At 38.6% G+C, this 21,440-nt stretch overlaps 1 protein-coding gene across 1 annotated transcript in view; it reads right to left on the reverse strand.

Annotated features, from left to right (window-relative positions):
• The window catches only part of LOC111862150 (importin subunit alpha-3), a 62,714-nt gene that overhangs the window by 1,675 nt on the left and 39,599 nt on the right, over nt 1-21,440 (reverse strand). The window contains exons 7-10 of the mRNA XM_023847330.2: nt 15,595-15,729; nt 9,363-9,467; nt 7,703-7,937; nt 1,383-1,474 (exon numbers count right to left, since the gene is read on the reverse strand). Coding sequence (XP_023703098.1) covers nt 1,383-1,474; nt 7,703-7,937; nt 9,363-9,467; nt 15,595-15,729 — 567 coding nt within the window. The remainder of the gene's footprint in view (nt 1-1,382; nt 1,475-7,702; nt 7,938-9,362; nt 9,468-15,594; nt 15,730-21,440) is intronic.

Consider the following 21,440-nt stretch of genomic DNA (forward strand, 5'->3'; position numbering starts at 1 on the left):
CCTTATGTCCAGTGCTGCCTCTGTCCAAGCTGTGGAAATCACTGAAACATTCAGCACTGGAGGAACTGGAATTGACATTTGCAGCATGTTGATGATACTATCCATTTTTCAATCTACAATGTAGCACAACCCTCACCTTTCAAGAGATTTTTGCCATGTTGGTATAAAATCTAAACAGTGGGTTACTGTGTTGTATAATGAATGTATAAGGGGTGGGCCTTCTCGGCCCTTGCGCTGTGACCTACAGTGATCTATGTGCTTTGGTTTACTGTGTTCCTCTCATGCAATTCAGATGATACTGATAAACTACCAGCTTTTGTAAGTGGAAAATATAAAAGTCCACATTGCTTCAAGAATATCAGGAGAATGCTATAAAATATGAAGCCAATACAAATTCTTGGATGACCACAAAAATAATTCAAATTTACCTCACACAACTAGATAGAAAATTGGGTGTCAAAAATTTCAAAATCTTGCATTTCACTTATCAGTGTGCTGTTCATCCAGTGAACACATATTTCAGCAACATCAATGTTGTGTGTCTCCCAGTGAACTATACCAGCCAACTACAGCCTTCACATTTGGGAATCATCCATGCATTTAAGTGCCATTATAGAAAGTAACCAATTTGGAAGACTGGAGCCATGAGAGATGGGGGACTGCTCCAAGATACTATACAGATGAAACTGGATGGGTTGGCTACAATATTCTTCACAGCAAAAGCCTGGAGATTGATAAGACCAACTACAATCAAGAACTGCTTTGTGAGTGAGGTTTCTTGACTGATCATGTCAGCAGCAATGATGACAGTGAAGTTAATCTCATGAGAGGATAAGTGGCACAGTGCAGTCTGAAGACTACACAACAAGTTACAATGCTCTCAAGGTCTCAGAATCCTGAGTGTTAACCAGGTGTTTGATCAACAGCTGACTAGGCCAGAAGAGGAAGTTGTAGAACATAACGTAAAATTTGCACCATCAGTTGAATTTCACCAGACTACATAGCATTATACATCAGAAGAACAGAATTCTTCATAACCACTGTGCTGAGAACCTTAAATCCAAAAATCCTACTTCCTGATGGATGAGAAGTTCTTACAAAAAGGTGGCATGGCTATGGGCAGTTCTGTGTCTCCAGTTGTTTGCAACATTTTACGAACATTTTGAAGGTTCTAAATGTGGCACCGCTTAAACTGCTGTCCTGGCATTCATGTGGATGATACATATGAGGTCTGGTCACATGGGTTACGTACACTGAGAGAGTAAAATAACAAGAGCACAGCTGTAGCTACTTACTAGTCAGCACAAACCTTTTCCCTGAAATCTCATATCAGACCCAGAGTAAGGTCAATCCATGCAGTCAAGGGTCATTCGTGTACTTACATCTTCCGAGAAGTATTGTTCAATAATCTCATAGGCCAGTTTGTAGATTTCCACATTTTCATGATTTTGAAGAAGTTCAATTTTATCGAGTCCTGGAACATAAGATGGAGTTATCACTTCACAGGAGTTGATGTACACAATCTTTCTTACAGAGCCAAATCCAGTTTCCTCACTGTGAGAATAAGCAAGTGTTAACTGAATGTGCTTTCAGCAGACACCGCTAGCTAGTGTTACTATAGTGTCTCTGTTAGGTGGATCACTTGTCACCATGACATGGCGGCTCCTCAGGTTGCAGATGGAAGAGACAACCTCTAGATATGGGGGGTAGTTATAAACATACTGAATAAGCAGTCACAAACAGCCAACAAGGGCTGGTCCTACATCTTGGGGGTTGGTGAACAATTCCTTGCCATAAAAATAACCTTGTTATGAAACGTCACGAAGGGCCTCAGACCTTGACAGATTCTTTGGATAAACTAAAGACCTAAACTAAAGAAAATGGATATGAGATTCGGTACATGGAATATTAAATTATGAATAGGCCAGTTACAGTGGCTCAGGGCAATGGCAGAAGAAATCTCAAAATATAAGTTAGATTTAGTGGGAGCACAGAAGATCAGATAGGACAGTGGCACAATGTGTATTTGATAAATTCCCTAAATATTACATGTTAGGAGATTTCAATCCAAAGTAGGTAATAGAGACACTTTCAAACCAACAATTGAGAATAAGAGTTTGCATGAAATTAGTAATGATAATGGAGAGTAGTAAACTTTCCCACATCAAACAATCTGTCAAAAGTACACCATTCCCATATCATTAACATTCATAAATTTACTTGGACATCTCCTGATGGAAAGGCTCACAATCAAATTGACCATACTTTGATAGACAGGAGACAACATTCAAGTATACGTGATGTACAATCGTTCAAGGCAGCAGATTATGATAATGACCATTATCTGGTGGTGGCAAAAGTTAGGGAGAGACTAGCAATGACTAAACAAACAACACACAGGTTTTGTATGAAGAGGCTCGATCTCAAAAAATTAAATGAGGTAGAAGGTAAAAAGCAGTATCATGTTGGAATCCAAAATAGGTCTGCATCTTTGGAAAACATGAATGCTGAAGTGAATAATAATAAGGCTTAAGAAACTATGAGACAGAATACAAAAATTTCAGCCAAAAAGGGTCTACGTTATTATGAACCGAAGAAGCATAAGCCATTGTTCAACAAAGGATTTTCAAAATTATTAGGTTAAAGGAAAAAAGATAAACTGCAATGGTTGCAGGATCAAAGAGAAATAAATGGGGATAATCTGAACAATATAAGATGTGAAGACAGCCGGCATTTCAGGAACAAAAGGGGGGAATATCTGTAAAACAAAATTAGTGAGCTTGCAACTTACAGCAAGAACAAGAACATTTGAAACCTGTATATGGGCAATAAAACTGACTGTAGTAATTATCATGGGATATCACTTCATTATAAATTTTATCCAACATCCTTCTGTCAAGTCCATATATACAAGGTGTGTCCCAAAAGTCATGAAATATATATATATATATTTTTTTTAAATTTATTCATGATATCGGTACAAAGTGTTAATATTCTTCAAAGTACTGTCCATGAGCATCTACACATTTTTTCCACCGACTCTCCCATGCCCGGTATGCCCCCTCAAAGGCCTTGACGGGATCCTCATTTAAAGCTGTTGTCACGGCTGCTTGGATAGCCTGAATGCTTTCAATATGGCGTCCTTTGAGTGCAGTCTTGATCCTCAGGAACAAAAAGAAGTCGGCCGGAGCTACGTCAGGGCTGTAGGGTGGCTGCGGCAGCGTTGCCACATGGTGCTTCGCCAGGAACTCACGGACGAGCAAAGACGTGTGGCTGGGCGCATTGTCATGATGCAGCCGCCAGTTAGCGGCGATGTCTTTTCGCACATGGATGACCCTTTTCCTTAATCTTTCTAGAACATCCACGTAGTAGGGAGCGTTGACGGTCTGTCCTTGGGGTAAAAACTCTTTGTGGACCACACCCTTGGCGTTGAAAAAGATGACGAGCACTGTTTTCACTTTGGATTTGCTCATCTTCGCCTTCTTCGGTTTCAGGGAAGCCGAGATGTGCCATTCAGCACTCTGGCACTCCCCGTATGCTTGCTTAAGCAGTTCGTGAGTTTTGGCAGCTTTTTTGTTGAGCTTTGTGCAGAACTTGACCGCCCAATGTTGTTCAAAAGTATCCATCGCGCGCCGTGACGTGGTCACAAAACACAGGTACACTAAATCAGCGATACTGACGCCTCCGATGCTTGAGCAGACTGACCTTGGGCGCGCTGTGAAGCCAAAGGTATCTCCCCCCCTAACCCAACTGGTTCCAGCACGCTCCGACCAGTAGGAGCGCGGGAAAGAAATATATTTCATGACTTTTGGGACACATCTTGTACATGAAATTACTGGGGATCATCAGTGTGTTGGGTTTCTAAGTAACAGATCAACTACTGATAATATCTTCTGCATTCCTCAAATACTGGAGAAAAATCGGAAGTACAATGAGACAGTATATCACTTATTCACAGACTTCAAGAATCAGTATACATAAACATTTGTCTGATAATTTTCCTATCCAGAATGTTATAAAAGAAGGTAACTCTTTTATCGCCACTGCTTTTCAATTTTTCTTCAGAATATGCCATTAGGAAGGTCCAGGAAAGCCAGGTAGAGCTGAAATTAAACAGGATACATCAGCTGTTGGTCTGTGCTATGATATGAATCTGCTGGGTGACAATATAGATACCATAAAGAAAAACACAGAAACTCTGATTGATGCTAGTAAGGAGGTTGATCTAGAAGTAAACACAAAGAAAACTAAGTAGCACATGTACAACTTTATTAACAACAGACACAAAACTTTGGAGTTTCTCTATCTTTGTTATTTTCCAAATTATTAAAGATCAAAATGTGTCAGACCTTTTGTAGACACCCTGTATGTTGCTGTCCATCACCACAGTGCAGGGCAAAATCATGACATAATGATAGGAAACAGATGTTTTGAAAATGTGGCACTGTTCAGATATTTGGGAACAACTATAACAAATCAAAACCTGATTGAGGAGGAAATTCAGAGGAGACTGAAGTCAGGTAACACTTGCTACCATTCAGTCCAGAACCTTTTGTCTTCTCGTCTGCTGTCTGAGGAGCTTCATAACTTGTCCTCTTCCCCACATATAATTAGAATGATCAAGTCAAGGAGGATGGGATGGGTAGTGCATGTAGCACAAATGGTGGAGAAGAGCAATGCATATAGGATATTGGTCTGAAAGCCAGATGGAGAGAGACAACTAGCAAGACCAAGACACAGTGGGGTGGATAATACTGAGATGGATCTGAGAGATAGAATAGGGTGGTATGTACTGGATCAATGTGGCTCAGGATAGGTACCAGTGGAGGGCTCCTATGAACATGGTAATGAACCTTGGGTTCCATAAAATGCTGGATAGTTCTTAAGTAGCTGCACAACTGGCAGCTTCTCAAGAAGGGCTCAGCACCACAAAGTTAGTTTAGTTAGGTACTGTTTATCTGGTTTGTCTGCAAATGACTAAGTCCAATATATATATCAATTAGCTTTGTTTTGTGAACAGTGCTTGAAAAAGATGACTCAGCCACACACATCCCATGTAACTGTGAGGTCATAGCTTACTTAAGATTTTGTCACCTGAGCCAGTTTTTATGGAACCAAATGACTACTATGAAGCTCCCATAAACACAGTCCTACATTTCATTCGAAGTGTGGGACTGATAAAGGGTTAATCAAAAAGGGGAAGCACAACAGATCATCAAAGCTCACAGTGCAAAGGGTGGATTACTATGGCCTAACCCTTATGCATTTATTTATTTATTCATTTATTCATTCATTCATACATACATACAAAGGGTGGATTACTATGGCCCACCCCTTATGCATTTATTTATTTATTCATTCATACATACATACATACATACACAGCTTTGTGTTTTTGTTCTGATAAGATACTCATAATTCTGTTCTGTGTTCTCATTTACAGTACTAAATTAAGATGGTGAAATACACATTTTATCAGCAGGGTTTTCTGTATTATACTGATGTGAACAATAAATCATGTTACGTAAATGGAGGTTACACTGCAAGCATTGTGGTGTTCAAGTTCCAGCTTCAGCGACAGTTTCTGAATTAGTGAAGAAAAGACACCTAACTGTGTCTTTTACGTGGGCATGCATTTCAACAGAAGACTGACATGGCTAGAGCACATCAAAACCAAAAGAAAAAAGCTCAATCTAAAAGTGGCACAAATGCATTGGCTGCTCGGAAAAAGATCAACACTATCAACAGCAATTAAACTCCTCCTGCACAAAGCAGTACTCAAACCCATATGGACCTATGGAATTCAGCTACTGGGGACAGCCTACAATTCCAACATCAAAATCCTCTAGATCTTTCAATCCAAGACTCTCCAATCCATTCTGAATGCACCTTGTTACATAAGCAACCACAGGATCCATGACAATCTACAAATGAACACAGGGCTCAGTGAAACAAAAAAGTCAAATACCAAATACTTTACAAAATTAGAAAACCATACTACTCCACTAGCAGTGCACTCATTAGACAATAGTGAAACTACACACAGACTGAAAAGATAAACCGTCCTAATTCTACCAGACAGACCTGAGTGAAACCCCAATACAAGAATTAAAATAACACCTAAGCAAAAAAGAAAGAAAGAAAAAAAAACAATTATTGCAGATTCAGCGGATTATCCATAATACATGTGCTAATTAAGGAAAATCTCTGAACTGGAGCATGATTATAACATTTGCCTTGCAAATCCAACACAATTAGCTGACAGTGACAAACTGTTGTCTCCTAACATACAGAATTAGATAAATTCAAGCAAATTAATAAGGAAATTATGAGAGAAAAATTTAATTTTGTAATTGGTTTTTGCAGGCAGTACATGCAGTGTTCTAGACCCAAAACCTATGTTTTTTATTGATGAAGGATGGCTCCATCTCAGTGGGTAATCAATGTTCACAAGAGTGGATATTGGTTGCACATTAATCTGAGACACTTATGAAGTACCCCTACATGATCAGGACTGCTGTGGTGTGCCATTACTGCTACACAGATTTGAACCATTTTTCTTAATTAACTATTAATTCACGGCAGTGTGCCAGTAGCATTCTTTGGCCCTATTCTGAAAGCATTAAGGAATAATAATAAAAGACATGGTTATATCATGCAATATGGTAATACAGCGCATACTGCTGATCATTCATTCATGTTTTGGATAAGGTATTTGCAGAAAGCTTGACAAGTTACAGATTGCAGCCGAGATCCCCAGACTTATCTCCCAATGATCTTTAACTGTGGGGAAATCTAAATAAAAGCGATTCAAATAATCCCCTGCATGCACATGCGCACACACTACCCCTCCGCCCCCCTCTAGATGAACTTCAGCACAGCATCTGTGAAATACACCCATCACTGTTACTGAACAAAAACTAATGTCAACCTTTTCAAAAGCCTCAAATCTGTTCAACAGAAGGGGAACATTTTCAATGTCTACTGTCCTGGTGAGTTACTCTAAACAATTTATTTCCTTTAAGAAATGCACATCTATGTCTATAATGCATCACATGTTAATTCAATCGAGACTCTCTTTTCTCAGTAGATGGCAGCTAAGGTCCTTGCTGACAGAATGATGGTAGGACAGCCGGCAATTCGGCCTTTCAAGAAAGACTGCACTTGCCTGTGTATTGGAGCTACACTAAAATGGGGGGAGGGGAGGACAGATTCTCCAGCTGTATGTAGTTAGGCAATTCGAGTAACCAGCCCCTACCCCCAACAATCAACCTTACAGTATCCTCCACTATGATGACCTCTTTTGAGGTCGAAAGAGTAACCTGTGCCCTGGACCTAACAAAGCAGGTGATGGATGCATACAATACATATTACAACCAGTGGTCCAATTGCTATTTTGTGTCAAGATATCTCTCCAAGCTTCAGGTTACTTCTGAAGTGTTGCAGCATTGGGGATAGTTTGCCAAAACTGAAATATACAAATGAAGAATCAAGAAAACTAGAACACAAAGCTGTAAATTTGTATTGAGGCAATTTACACAGAAACTGTTTTTAATTTATAAAATATGGTACTTTGGCCATTAGCAGTGAAGCATGTTTCGTATGTGGCAAGGTGGTGGGATTTGAGCGCAAATCTACTTTAAGGAAAACGTGTTTCACTAGAAAAACAAACAAACAAATTTTTTATATTATTTAAGATTACCTCCACACTCCTCAATCATGTTTGCAAGTTGCTCAACCTGAGGACCTGCCATCTTGAGCATGTTGTTGATGCCATCCAAAACCACTTGGATCACTTGCGTGTCTTTGCAGTTCAGCAGATTGCAGAATGGTGGGATCACACCTTCCTGGATCAGCCGTGCCACCTGCTCCCGGTTACCACTGATAGTCAGGTTGCTTATTGCCCATGCTGCCTCCTTCTGTGTCTGGAACTCACCCTGCCAACACAAAATCCAACACCTTCTAGAAATGATGGTATTATTTACGCACTCTTGACCACATGGTCATGCCTAAAAAATGTGGTCTTTCTGTGAAAGAATATCCAAAACAACAAAGAGGTCTCATCTGAACAATCACATATGCCCTCTTTCATACTTTGAGAACCATCAGTATCTCTCTAACTGTTCCATGTTTGAATTTAAATGCTTAGAAAGTGTTTTCTTTGAAGGTTCTGCTAAGACCAGTCCTTATATTTCAAGTAACATTTAAACACCTAGAAAAGAATGGGTTTCAATTCACACCTTCTTCAATACTGATACTATTATTTTCCATACAAGGCTTCACATTTACTTGCTAATATACGCACATACCTTTCTACTCAGAAAATTATATATGAAAGTTGGAGCATGAAACATTTGAGAATTGACACTTTTCACTGTAAATTATACACATTACACTGAGGCTATGAATACTACAGTTACATAACGGAGAAAAAGCTTACCTCCATTTTTCTGCATAATATATAACATAAAGATAACTATACATGGAGTTTGTGTTTGTAATTGGATCTGACAACAATTTGTCCCTTCTACAAATGATTACAACACTTTCGGGTATTCACAATTATTCTGTATTCTGTCATCATCCACTCATTGCTAGGTTACTGCCTCAAATTATGGACTCTCCATAATGTGGACCTTGTTGGCTCTGACATGCTGCTTTACATTGGCTAGCTGCAGACCAATCAGAAAATGCTGCTTCTGACTGTTGTGAACTTATTTGTTGTAGTGCAACAAAACTGTCATTCTGAACTTTTGTGTTTCACGTCATATTTTATGTGGAAGGAGATAAACTGTTATGCAATAACCTAGTCAAACAGTCCCCACTCCAGCATTATGTGAAAACAAGAGTAACAAAGTATGGCTTTACAGATTACCAGATGCTCACAAACTGGAGACAATTACACACGCTAGCAAGCTTTTGGATGAAGGACTTATAGCACCCTCCAAAAATTCCTGTAACAGTTCACTGCTGTTAACACCTAGAAAGGCAGAGCCCTGAGGTAAAGTGAAATGGCTAACAGTAAGAATTAAATAAAAAGACAGTTCAACTCCCTGCTCATTAATGAATATTCTCTCTATTATAAAGCCTGCTTCAAGGTTTCTGTTTGCTGAGGACAGTGTGTAAACATTTTTCAATATATCTGCAGGCAAATTTGATTACCTGCATCAATATGTAACTAATATTTCTGGTTGGAGACTATGCTTCAATAAACCAACCAGTTGTACATTCTTGAATTAGAAAGCTACCCCTTAGCCACATTTCAGACACAACTTACTAATACACAGGGTTTCAACAGTATGTATGAATACATATCACATAACAAAGAGACAATGTGAAAGCTAGAGGTAAGCAATACTAACTTTACTAAGGTTCCTAATAATTTTTGGCAACAACTCTGCATCGATGACAGCCTGGACTTGCTGTTGGTTGCCTGCAGTGATGTTTGACAAGAACCACACAGCCTCCTGCAAAAATATAAAACATTTCATTTCTGCCCTGCAAGCCCAATACTTAATCAAAGGGAGGGTAGAAAGAACAGACTACTTACATAACAAAACTGATTAAAATACAATGGGTTAATAATGCTCTCACAACTGCGTACTCCAGAAATTTGTGAGACGTTCTACCCAGTCACAGCTTTGCATGGCTTTCTTTTTTCGTGGTTTATTTTATGATGGTGTCAGCATCTAGACCATACTGTATCAAACAGCATGGCTGATAAATCATAAAACAGAAAAAATAATGATGAAGGAAGCAGTCATGGACTATTCAACATATTATCCTGGCATTTGCCTGATGGGATTGTAGAAAACTGTGAAAACATAAGAGGACAGCTCATGTTTGGGCTGAGACTTCAACCAAGCACTTTCCAAACACAAATCTAGAGCACTGCTGTTATCATCATATTCACTGTCACAATTGACTTGAGCTGAATAAACAGAGAGGCTTATAATATTGCTAGTACCAACTAAAAACAATTTTGCACAATTCTCCTTCTTAATTGAATTTTATCAAGCAATTGTGAGTTCCTTGAAGCCATTAAGTCTATCCAATGCCAGAAGTCTGGCCATACACAACATTAGTATGCTTCCAGCCTGGTCTGTGATGTCTGAGGTGAGGATGGGCACAGTGAATCACCATAGCCCATATACAGACTTCCTTTTTACCCTTTCCGGTTGTCACGTTTAGAAAAATTTCCACAGCCAGGTCTTCAGGGGTTTTTAAATGCCTGCCGATCCATTAAGTGAACTGTTCTGTCCAAAAAGTTGGTGCAACAAGGCTATAAAGTTAAAAGACCAAACGTGTGCTTACATTTTCAACTGTCCAATTCTTGGGCCAACAGAACACTGCTATAATATCTGCCAGTGAAATTGTGGCAACCTTCAATACCAGATAAACTGATTCAGTCTGTCCATCAAGAAAAGAACTATTCTTGAAATGGATAGTTTCTCAGAGTATGATAAGTTACACACGTCATGTGTATGTTTTCCATAATTTGGAATTATACTGTGAATGTAACCAGCGTCACTTTCAGCTACTGCAAATATTCTGATGCTGCTCAACTTTGTTGTTTTATTATTAAGTTTCAAAAACTGTTTTGTGTTTGAATTCAATTGTTGATTCATCTATTACAATGTTTCTACCTGGCATAATTTTTTTATGAAAATGTTTCTCTCTATGTTTTATCACCCAATGTACTTTCTTGTCTTTTTGATGGCCTGACTGCTTTATTTGGCAGCATCATTTCCCCACATGCACCATCGTCCGCTGTCACGTCTTCCCACTCACCAACATACAACACTCGTTTAGCTCTCACTCTCACTTTGACATTTCGTTGTTCGATTCTTCACTCACAGTTTCTCCTTCAATTCCCAAATCCATCTCATCATCATAGTCAATATCGAGTTCTTCACTTAACATATCATTACTAGATTCTTCAGCAATATTACACAAGGGATTATTTCTAGTTTCTTCAAAACACAAGGTCATGGTTCAGCTGAACATAGAAGCATGCTATTAACAGGTGACATGCTGAAATATATAAATGGCATTCGTTCCTCAAAAATTTTACACCGACATTTGACCGGAAGGGGTTAAATATTTGATTTAAGTGGCTTCACTTTGCAGTTTTATCAAGATTCCTTTTGTCAGACCCCTTTGCAGTCTAACATACGTATAGCTTTATCTTAACTTTAAACTAGTTTCTCTCTGATTTTCATTATTTGAAGTCCTCATATACAGTCTAAGTCAATGTCAACTTCCTCTTAACGGTTTGTATTTGATTCATTTTGCATTTTGACATGATAGCATGTCAGATTGCTGTACAGCCTGACATATGTACACATTCACATAATTTTAAACCGTTTTTCTTTTTTGAAATTTAATTATTATCTTAAGACCTTACTGACATGTCCATATAAAGCCTGAGGTACTGTTAACTCTATTTTAACTCATCTGATTTTATACGACTCAGACCAGGTTGTTTGACCATGTTTTAAAATGAAGTTTATTTAAGCATGAACAGTCTTTGATGCTAAGTGCCTTTAAATCCACCCACCCACCCTGGGGGACAGTACCTTGAAATAGACTATGACTACTTTTGTCCTCATCCTTTCCATTCATTGGTTATAATCACCATCTCATATTACTGATGCCAAATAAAAGTATCAGTAGATAAAGCATCATAAAAAATCCTAGAACCATATGTGTCCACATACACACAGTTAAGTCTTCGAACAAGTATATTTTTAAATCATCCACAGTTATGGTACAAGAGAACCATATTTTCCTTGCATTATATCATTCTTATTAACCTGACTCTACATTTTCCTTGATTTTATACTTATTTTAGATGAGCCCTTAAAAGTGCAAAATTGAGGCTTCTCTATACATACTAAAGTGATGACCCTTGCAGGATCATGAATGAGGTTCTTTCAGTGTTCATTAAATATGTTGGAAATTAATCTAACATTACAAATTATGTAACTGTATTTGTGTACACAATTTAGCTGCTTAAGTAAAGAAATTATTTTATCATAACTGTATGCAGTTAACAGTTAAAGGACCAGTCGCATGATATCATGCTTTTCGCTTTTAAACGTGGCAGACTGGTCACATGATATCAAGATTTTAGGACACGTTAGGTTGCAACACACTATACCTTGCTATTTTGCCACACAGCTGCATAGATACTGAGCCAAAAAACTCCGGAATGTTTGCTTAGTATTCAATAACATGACCTAGCTGTTTTCTTAACCCCCTTTAACGGAAAATGCTTTGCCTGTCTTCAATTTGTTTGTACCAGTCAGTAGTTAGTGGTGTGGTATGGATCAAGGACAAATTCTTCTCCGATGAGCTAGCTTACGAGCCTTGCGAGATGCATTGTGATGGTGACTCAGATAGTGGCAGTGACAGGGGAGAACAAAGAATTGTGGCCACAGAGAGTCAAAGTGACAGTAGCTCCGACAAAAATGCGGGTAGTAAGATTGCAGGGACAGCAAAAAATCTAAAAAAAAAAAAAATCACAAAAATCCAAACCCTGATTCGAAATTGAAATACAAAGCATTTCTGATGAATGTGGCAAAGGCCTGGGCTACAGACCAGATGGTGGTGGCAGAACCAGAGTCAGACACAGGCGTAGTGCAACCAGGCCCATCAACTCCCACCCCATGCAGGTCTCATGTGGACCACCCAGGGTGACTCTCAGGTGATATGCGGAAACATACCCTTGTGAAAATTGTGAAGAGTGAACATTCCAAGGGGAAGCATCCTTCTAGGCAATGCTGTGTTTGCACAGTTCACAAGAAAAAAGGGGGGGGGGAGTATGACTGTCTACATTGCAAGTTATGTGCAATGCCACTTGACAGAGGGGAATGTTTCCAGAAATATCACACTCTTAAGCACTTCTAGGAGCATTGGTAAGTGTTCTCCAAAAATTTTAGTTCACAAAATGAATTAGGAGATTTTATATTAATTTTTAAAGTGAACAGTGCACAAGTTAGGATAGTAGGTTTAATAATGCCGGTCCCCAGGGTGATTTAAATTGCCGGTCTTTAATGTGTTAAGTCTCATGAGATAAAAATTTTCTTGATGCAATTTTGCATCACCACCATCTAGTATAAGAGCAACCATTCCCCCCAGAGATCTGTTCAACAGGATTTACTGTAGTTATAACTTGTCTGCTTTATCAGGCTATGTGGGGTACAGCTTTTAGTAATATGTGGTGCTTTACTTCTCTTTTACCCACTGGGTTGTATGCGTGTATTGTCAGTACACTGCGTGCAGTATGTCTACGTAATATTTTTTCTTTATCAGAATCAGTGTCTATGCCACTTTGAGAAGGAAAAGTCGTCTACAGATAAGTGTTCATCAGAACATGTAACAAGTCAATTCTTGTATTATATCTTGTTTTTGAAGTCTAAGAAATGCACTCTGCTAACAGCTGGATGGAATGTTAGTGATACTCCTTCAAAGAATAAAAATAGTAGTGTTCCACGTATGCTGAATGAAATTCAAGGAACAAAAATGAATTTTGCTGCATGACAGAAGGCCATCACACCATACATTTCGCATAAAACTCACATTTCAATTCAAACAATGAAAATATAATGGAATAAAAATAGTATATTAAATAATTTCTACCGATGGCTTGCTTTCAATATTGATAGCAAAGTAACAGATATAACAGTCAACTTTTTTTTTGTGGGTTTCTCAGAGTCAGGGAATTTGGAAACAGCACCTTTTTGTGGAGTGAGCAATTCAACAAACACTGTCAAGAAGTACATTTGGTAAGACTGATTTTATTAGGCCCAAATTTAAGGAGCAGCAAAATAAAACATTTGTCAACAGAAATGTTTATGTGGCTTGACTGGCAATACGAGGGGCGTTCAAGTTCTAAGGTCTCCCATTTTTTTTTCTCAGGAGTGGGAGCAGACAGACACATGCGGTTTAGTTTAAAATACGTATGCACTCTTTGTGAATGCATGACAGAGATGGCAGCACTGTACGGCACACAGAACTCTAGTGGTGGCAGTGAGAGTGAGAAGTGTTTTTGATACTTAAAATGGCAACGTTTTCGTTACAAGAACAGTGAGTAATCATTCGTTTTCTCCACTTGCGTGGTGCGACACCCACTGAATTCATCGCCAGTTGAGTGAGACGTGTGGTGATGTCATGAATGTGAAAAATGTGCGTTCGTGGGTGTGACAGTTCAAACAAGGCTGAATGTCGTGTGACAACAAACCAAAACAATCTCGGCCTCGCACCAGCCGGTCTGACAACATGGTCGAGCAAGTTCAGGAAGTTGTTTTGGAGTATCGCCGATTGAGTGTGAAAAACATCGCCTCCAAAGTTGGCATTTCCTTCGGATCTGTGCATACAATCTTGCATGAAGACCTGCGAATGCAGAAAGTGTTCTCCAGGTGGGTGCCACGAATGCGGGCGGATGACCACAAGGCTGCGCACAGGGAAATTTTCCAGGCGATGTTGACACGTGATGAAGGCATGAATGGGACTTTCTTTTCATCACTTGTGACAATGGATGAGACATGGATGCCAATTTTCAATCCTGAAACGAAGCGCCAGTCAGCTCAATGGAAGCATACAGACTCACCGCCATAAAAAAAATTTCGGGTAAGCGCCAGTGCTGAAAAAATTATGGTGGCCATGTTTTGGGACAGCGATGGTGTAATCCTTACTCATTGCATTCCAAAGGGCACTACGGTGACAGGTGCATCCTACCAAGATGTTTTGAAGAACAAGCTCCTTCCAGCACTGCGAGAAAAACGGCCAGAAAAGGCTGCACGTGTGCTCTTTCACCAGGACAATGCACCAGCGCATCGGGCGTATGTGATGCATCAGTTTCTTCGTGAAAACAACCTTGAAGTGGTTTCTCATGCTCCCTACTCACCTGACCTGGCTCCTAATGATTTTTGGCTTTTCTCAACTCTCTCCGTGGTCACACATTCACCAGTTGTGCCGCTATTGTATCAGTGATTTTCCAGTGGTCAAAACAGACTCCTACAGAAGCGTTTGCAGCAGCCATGGAATCATGGCGTCGATGTTGTGAAAAATGTGTACAGCTGCAGAGAGATTACGTTGAAAAGTGACAGAAGTTCCAAATTTTTTGTATGATTATTGCGTGACAAAAAAATCGGAGACCTTAGAACTTGAACGCACCACGTAAAACCATTTCCCAAAACACATCTGGGCTGTAACACGGAAAGTGATATTTTGTAGCCAGTAACTATGCTCTACTATGTACAATACTATTCAGAAATTTGTGGCACAGCTACAAGAATATCATCATGAAAAACAAATGAAAGAAGAGAAAATGATTGTACAGGAGCATAACCTAAGATCCATATACAATGCCTAGACATTTAAAAACTGTGTACATGGGTAAATTGATTCATATTTAACAACCTAGTTTTTACCTGAATATAACAGGGTACAAAATCTATTAAATATAACTCATGTTTTGATATAATGCAGAATTGAGCATTTAAATAGAAAATTCCCCAGCTGTAAATTTCATGAAATTATATTCCTGGATGATAAAGGTTAATCTAAAGATCCAAACATTTATTATACCTTGCATATCTTCTCCTTCTGATGTGTAAGAAGTGCAGGGAAGTGAGACAACGCATCACAGTTCAGCACAACCTGTGTCTGCTCATCTGTCCCTGTCACAATGTTGCCAACTGCTCTAAGAGCAGCAGTCTGAACCTGCAATCATATTAACTTGCAAGAAAACCTCAACATACTGGGAATACCTCCACATCAATACATGAGACAATACAAGTGGGGAGAAACCTGAACAACAATCCACAAAGGAAATACTGTGTCATAAATATACACTATTATAATGCTGGTACAAAATCTGCACATACACTTGAGCATGAAATCCTGTTTCATCTGTATCAAATCAGGTAGTAGTAGTAGTTGTAGTAGTGAAAAATGCAGCTGTAAGATTGATGTGTTCATTCACAGTTCATACCTCAACAAAATTTATACACTCTGATTCTCATACATGATTTTTATCGAAAGAAACAAACATATTATTTTTATCCCAACATTTAGATAAAAACTTTTCAATACATAGTTATGAATATCAGCAATTAATTATGTAATCTTTGCTGTCATGCAATGTTCCCCCCATCCAATCTGTATATTACCACTTCAGACAGACATGTCATGGCTCTCAAAGTAAATCACAAAGTGTTTACAAAATATAGGTACAGGGCCACACTGATATCCGCGCACAAGTAGCAGGGCATGACAGGGCAAAAAGGGAGAGAATGAGAGGTATGCACTACCGAAGAACTTACAATCATATGCTTTTTACTGCTGGCCTGTGAATGTTGATGTATATGTTATTCATATAAGCACTGCTAAATTAAGATTAAAATAAACACAGGAATCACAGTCACCTTCACGATCTTAGATGACTGCTTGGCAGTAAGTAGACAGAAATGTATATCACTGAGTGCTACAATTTACTTTAATCCTACATGAAAGGGGTTGCATCTTTTCCTTTTACATTACAGTTTATTTCGTACTGTCAGGATCTAGACCAGATATCCTTGAACAGTAGAATGATAGAACTGGAAAGGATCTGGAAGGAAGTGGTAATGATCTACTCATGGCACCACCCTCACATTTGCCAAAGGGAGCTTAGAAAAACCAGAAAATCTCAGTCAGGTCAGTTAGTGTCCCAATGAATGTTTGAACTGAACATGACCTCCTGAATGCAAGTCTACTGTTATTGCTACATATCATTTTATTGAATATGACAGGTTAGAAGTGTTTAGCCAGTTTTAAATTACTTAAATTAAAAATCAAAAGCAACACTGCTTAATACAATACCATTTCTTCTATCAACACTCTGACAGTCAAGTCCAGCCATAAAATTACCTACTACAAAAACAAAGACTGCTTGGGGGTAAATGTTGTACTGAAGAAATTATGTAAACAATATGAAAGAAAGAAAGAAAGAAAGGTGCAATAAATAAATGGAACACAGATATATTTAAGGATGTGGAAACAAGAATGCTGTATAGCCAAGAAACTAACAACAATTTAGAACAATCAGGTAATGAAAACTCTTCAGTAACACAAAAAAGGGGAAAGGATAGAAGCACCAATAACTACTGCTGCAAATAAAATTACTGAAAATAATACAAATAAAAGACAAAATGAATGAATGGATGGAGAGTAAAGAAGTAATAAAAGAAGAAATGAGGCTAGACAAAAAGATCTTCACAGAAACACAAGAAAGAACAGGGAGAAAATACTCAGATGAGAAAGAAGGCAAATAAAATCTGCATATAAAAAGAGAGAATGGATGACAACTAAATTTAATGAGAGTGATGAGCTAAGTAAACAAAATGAAACTAGGAAGCTATACATGACAGTTAAAGAAATAAACAAAGGATATCAACTACAGACAATTGGATGCCAAGAAAAAGATGGAATTACAGTGGCAAACCCAACAGAAGTCAAAACAAGGTGGGCAGAATATTTCCGAGAACAGATGAGTAAAAAGGAGGATGATAAATGAAGATGAAGAGCTTAAAGACTATGATCCCTTGGAGAAGATAATATAATACTGGAAATGCTTATTCATGCTTGTTTAGAACTTAAAGAATCATATGAAACAAACTCCATGGCTTTAATCTGCAAGAGAAATATACCGACCGAGCGACTGCCGCTTATTGGTGAAGTTAGTGTCACCTTTAGCAGATAGAGGGTGTCGCGTGGTCAGCGCAATGAATCACCACGGCCATTGATTTCAGTTTTCTAGACCAGAAAAGAAGAACTATACAAGTTGATTAAACAAACATGGGAAGAAAGCATACCACCGACGTGTAAGACAGGTTAACTTTGTCCCATTCATAAAAAAAGGAGACAAATCTGACTGCAATAACTACAGAGGTATAACCTTACTTAACACCATAAACGAAATTGTGACAAGTTTGATAAATATGAAGATTGCAGAAGACAAACTTGGAGAACACCAGTGTGGGTTCCATAAAGGAAGAAGTACAACAGATCAAATATTTGTGCTGCATCAAATAGAGAAATTTCGTGAGTATGGGAAAGACCTACACATACTATTTTCTGACTATAAGGAAACATTCGATAGTGTAAGGAACAAACTAACACAAGCTATGCATGAAATGGGAATACCAACAAAATTCGTTAACTTAACAATGCCGACACTACATGAAACATCTGCTAAGGTGAAGTTAGGAAACAAGACTGGAGAAAAGTTCAGGTATTATAGTGGTGTTAAGCAGGGTGATGGTCTGTCAACCACATTATTTAACATAGTATTACAGACAGCAATCAAAAAGGTAACAAAAGATGCATCATATTCACAATACTCAGTTAAAATTTGTGCATATGCTTATGATATAATAATTATGACCAGAACAAAAAATGAATTGCAGAGTGTATATCTGACTTTGGAAAAGGAAGCAAATCAGCTTGGCCTTTTTACAAACATAACAAAGACAAGGTACATTCATCCCAATACAACTAATCACGCAAATATAAGATAGAGGGAGTTACATATAGGAGACAAAGAATTTGAAATGGCACATAAGTTTTAATATCTAAGTGCAGTAACAGATGAGAAAAATAATGTAACAGTCCATACAAGAAAGAATACAATCTGGCAATAAGGCATATTATGCCAATCTAGAGTTACTAAAATCTAAGGATATAAATAGGAATATGAAAATATATTAATATGTCCTGTAGTGACACATAGCAGTGAGGTGTGGGTGTTAAAGAAATAGGATGAAAATAATTTAAGAAGATTTGAAAGAAAATTTGTTAGGAAAATATATGGACCAATAAAAGAAGAAGAGCAGTGGAGAACTAGAAACAATGAAGAAATAGATGAGATATTTTAGGTTTATAAAGGCAAAAAGACTTGACTGGCTGGGACATGTAGAAAGAATGGATGCTAACAGAATGCCATAGAAAGTCTTATATGAGAAGATCTATACTAAAAGAGTATGAGGTAGAACAAAACTGAGGTGGTTTGCTGTCAGAGAGGACCTTAGGATACTGAAAGTTAAAGACTGGAGATCCACTGCGTTGAACAGAGATGCTTGGAGGTTGTTTATGCAGGAGGCCAAGGGCCACAAAGAGCTTTAGAGCCAGCTGGTAAGGTAAGGTACAGTATCTTCTTATACATAAAATATCAAAAACTTACGTTAAATACATCAAGGTGTTTTATGTTTATAGCTAACATGTCTTTAGTGAAATAGTGAACATGCCTGAAGGACAAATGATCAATGCATACTGCTGTTCGCTCCTGACCTTTTTTACAGCTCCAGAGTGTAGTGGCACAGATAATGTCACTGATGACTAAATATGTAACAGTACTGTCATAGGTCACAACCACATTCCCCTCTAACCACGAGCAGTTGTTATACCTGTGGCCAGTGCTTGGATGTTTTGTCTTTCATTATGTTGCCGTCTACTTCTTTCTGTTAACGGACTTGTGCACCCTAATTACTATGGACACTTCAATGGAAGTTAAAGAAGGCAGAGGAGTAAAAGATGTCACAAAAATTATCTGTTCTTGATAGGACTATCATGTTAATTATGTAACCAGTAGTGTGCCTTGCTCTATTCAGTACAGTCAAGGAGCTACTACTTTCTGCCAAGATCATCAGCTCAGTGTGTAACTGTTGTGCCCGATACCATCTACTGGTACGAGTCATTTCGATGTTCCTTCTCAGGCAGTGTTTTCTTGCTCCCATGTCATCATCTGACTTTCCCTTCCAAACACAGACTTCATGCATTTTTCGAGCTAGGAGCCACTTCCTATGACAGAACACACTCTTTACCCAGAGCCTTGGTCTCCAAGTGGCATTTTGGTTCAGGTTCAAAATTATGTTTTGTTATTATGTGCTGCCTAGGACCGCCTCTGTGATCTAGTGGTCAGAGTTCCTGGCTACAGATCCAGAGGTCCAGATTCAATTCCCGGTGCTACCAGGTTTTCTGACAAGTAGTGGGTCTGGAACGGGGTCCACTCAGCCTTGTGAGGATAACTGAGGAGCTATTTCAAAGAAATAGTGGTTCTGGTCTAGAAAACAGAAATTAACATCTGTGGGATTCATTGCGCTGACCACGTGACACCCTCTATCCACTAAAGTTGGCACTAACTTCACCAACAAGCGACAGTCGCTTGGTCGGTATAGTTCGCTTGCAGACTAAAATCACAGAGTTTGTTTTGTTTCTTTGTATTATGTGTGCTGCCTTGATTTAATTGTGTTTTGGCTTGCTGAAAACTTTGTCAGGGACAGCCCTTGCCTGCATGTGCAAGTTCATATGTGGAATTCCTGTAAGTATGGTGATTTGTACAATGGCAAGGTATATGTTGGTTTTGTCTGATATATTCAGTGAGCCTGTCATAGCAATTTTCTTTGTCTTAGCCCTTACAGCTGTTCAAGATGTTCGAGGTGCGTAATGAGTCACATAACTATTTTTGCTATAGACATGGTAGTAATTCAGTTCTCTCACATATTTTTGTCCATGTGGTCATTGCATAACATCATACAAGTAAATGCATGAGTGAATTTTGATCTAGTAGCCATGTTAGCGATATGACATTTTGCAAGTGACTTTGGTCATATTTCTCATGCAATTCTGTTTAAATAATAATGATGCATTTTTAATATTTCTGGTTTTGACTTATTTTGCTAATGTTTTACATTCTTTTACTGTCAGTAATTTTTCTGTATTTTCTTACACGTGGGGCAATCCAAAACTTACCAAAATTTGAATTTTGTGCGCGAATGGTTATGAGTACATCGAAATACCGCCAGGTGTCTCCTCACCCAACCTTCTTGAATCAGTGTGGCAAGCGGCGTCGAGTTGAGTGGTTGGGTTTATTGTTGGTGAACGTATTTCCATTGTTGTGTTTCCGTGAGTTTGCTGTTTTGCGATGGCTGACCTCAGAGAGCAGCGTGTCTGTATAAAGTTTTGTTTCAAACTTGGGAAAAACGCTGCAGAAACGCACCAAATGTTGAAGCAAGCTTTTGGTGAAAACAGTTTAGGCCAGACACAAACTTACAACTGGTATAAGCGTTTTAAAAATGGCCGAATACTGACTGATGATGATGATGATCGTTCGGGATGGCTTTTAACGGGCAAAACACCAGAAAATGTCACAAAAGTTAGGGATCTGATTCTGCAAGATCGTAGACTGACCATCCAAGACCTCTATAACACCTTGGGACTAAGTTATGGTACATGTCATCAAATTTTGTCAGAGGAATTGAACATGAGGAGGATTGCGGCAAAGTTTGTGCCACGACTGCTGCAAAATGAACAGAAGCAGCATCGCTTGGAAGTCTGCAGGGAACTTCAGCAACAGCTTCAAGAGGATCCAAACTTTCTTTCGAAGGTCATCACCA

This window comes from Cryptotermes secundus, unplaced genomic scaffold (genome assembly GCF_002891405.2).
Source record: "Cryptotermes secundus unplaced genomic scaffold, Csec_1.0 scaffold799, whole genome shotgun sequence".
NCBI classification, from domain to species: Eukaryota; Metazoa; Arthropoda; class Insecta; order Blattodea; family Kalotermitidae; genus Cryptotermes; species Cryptotermes secundus.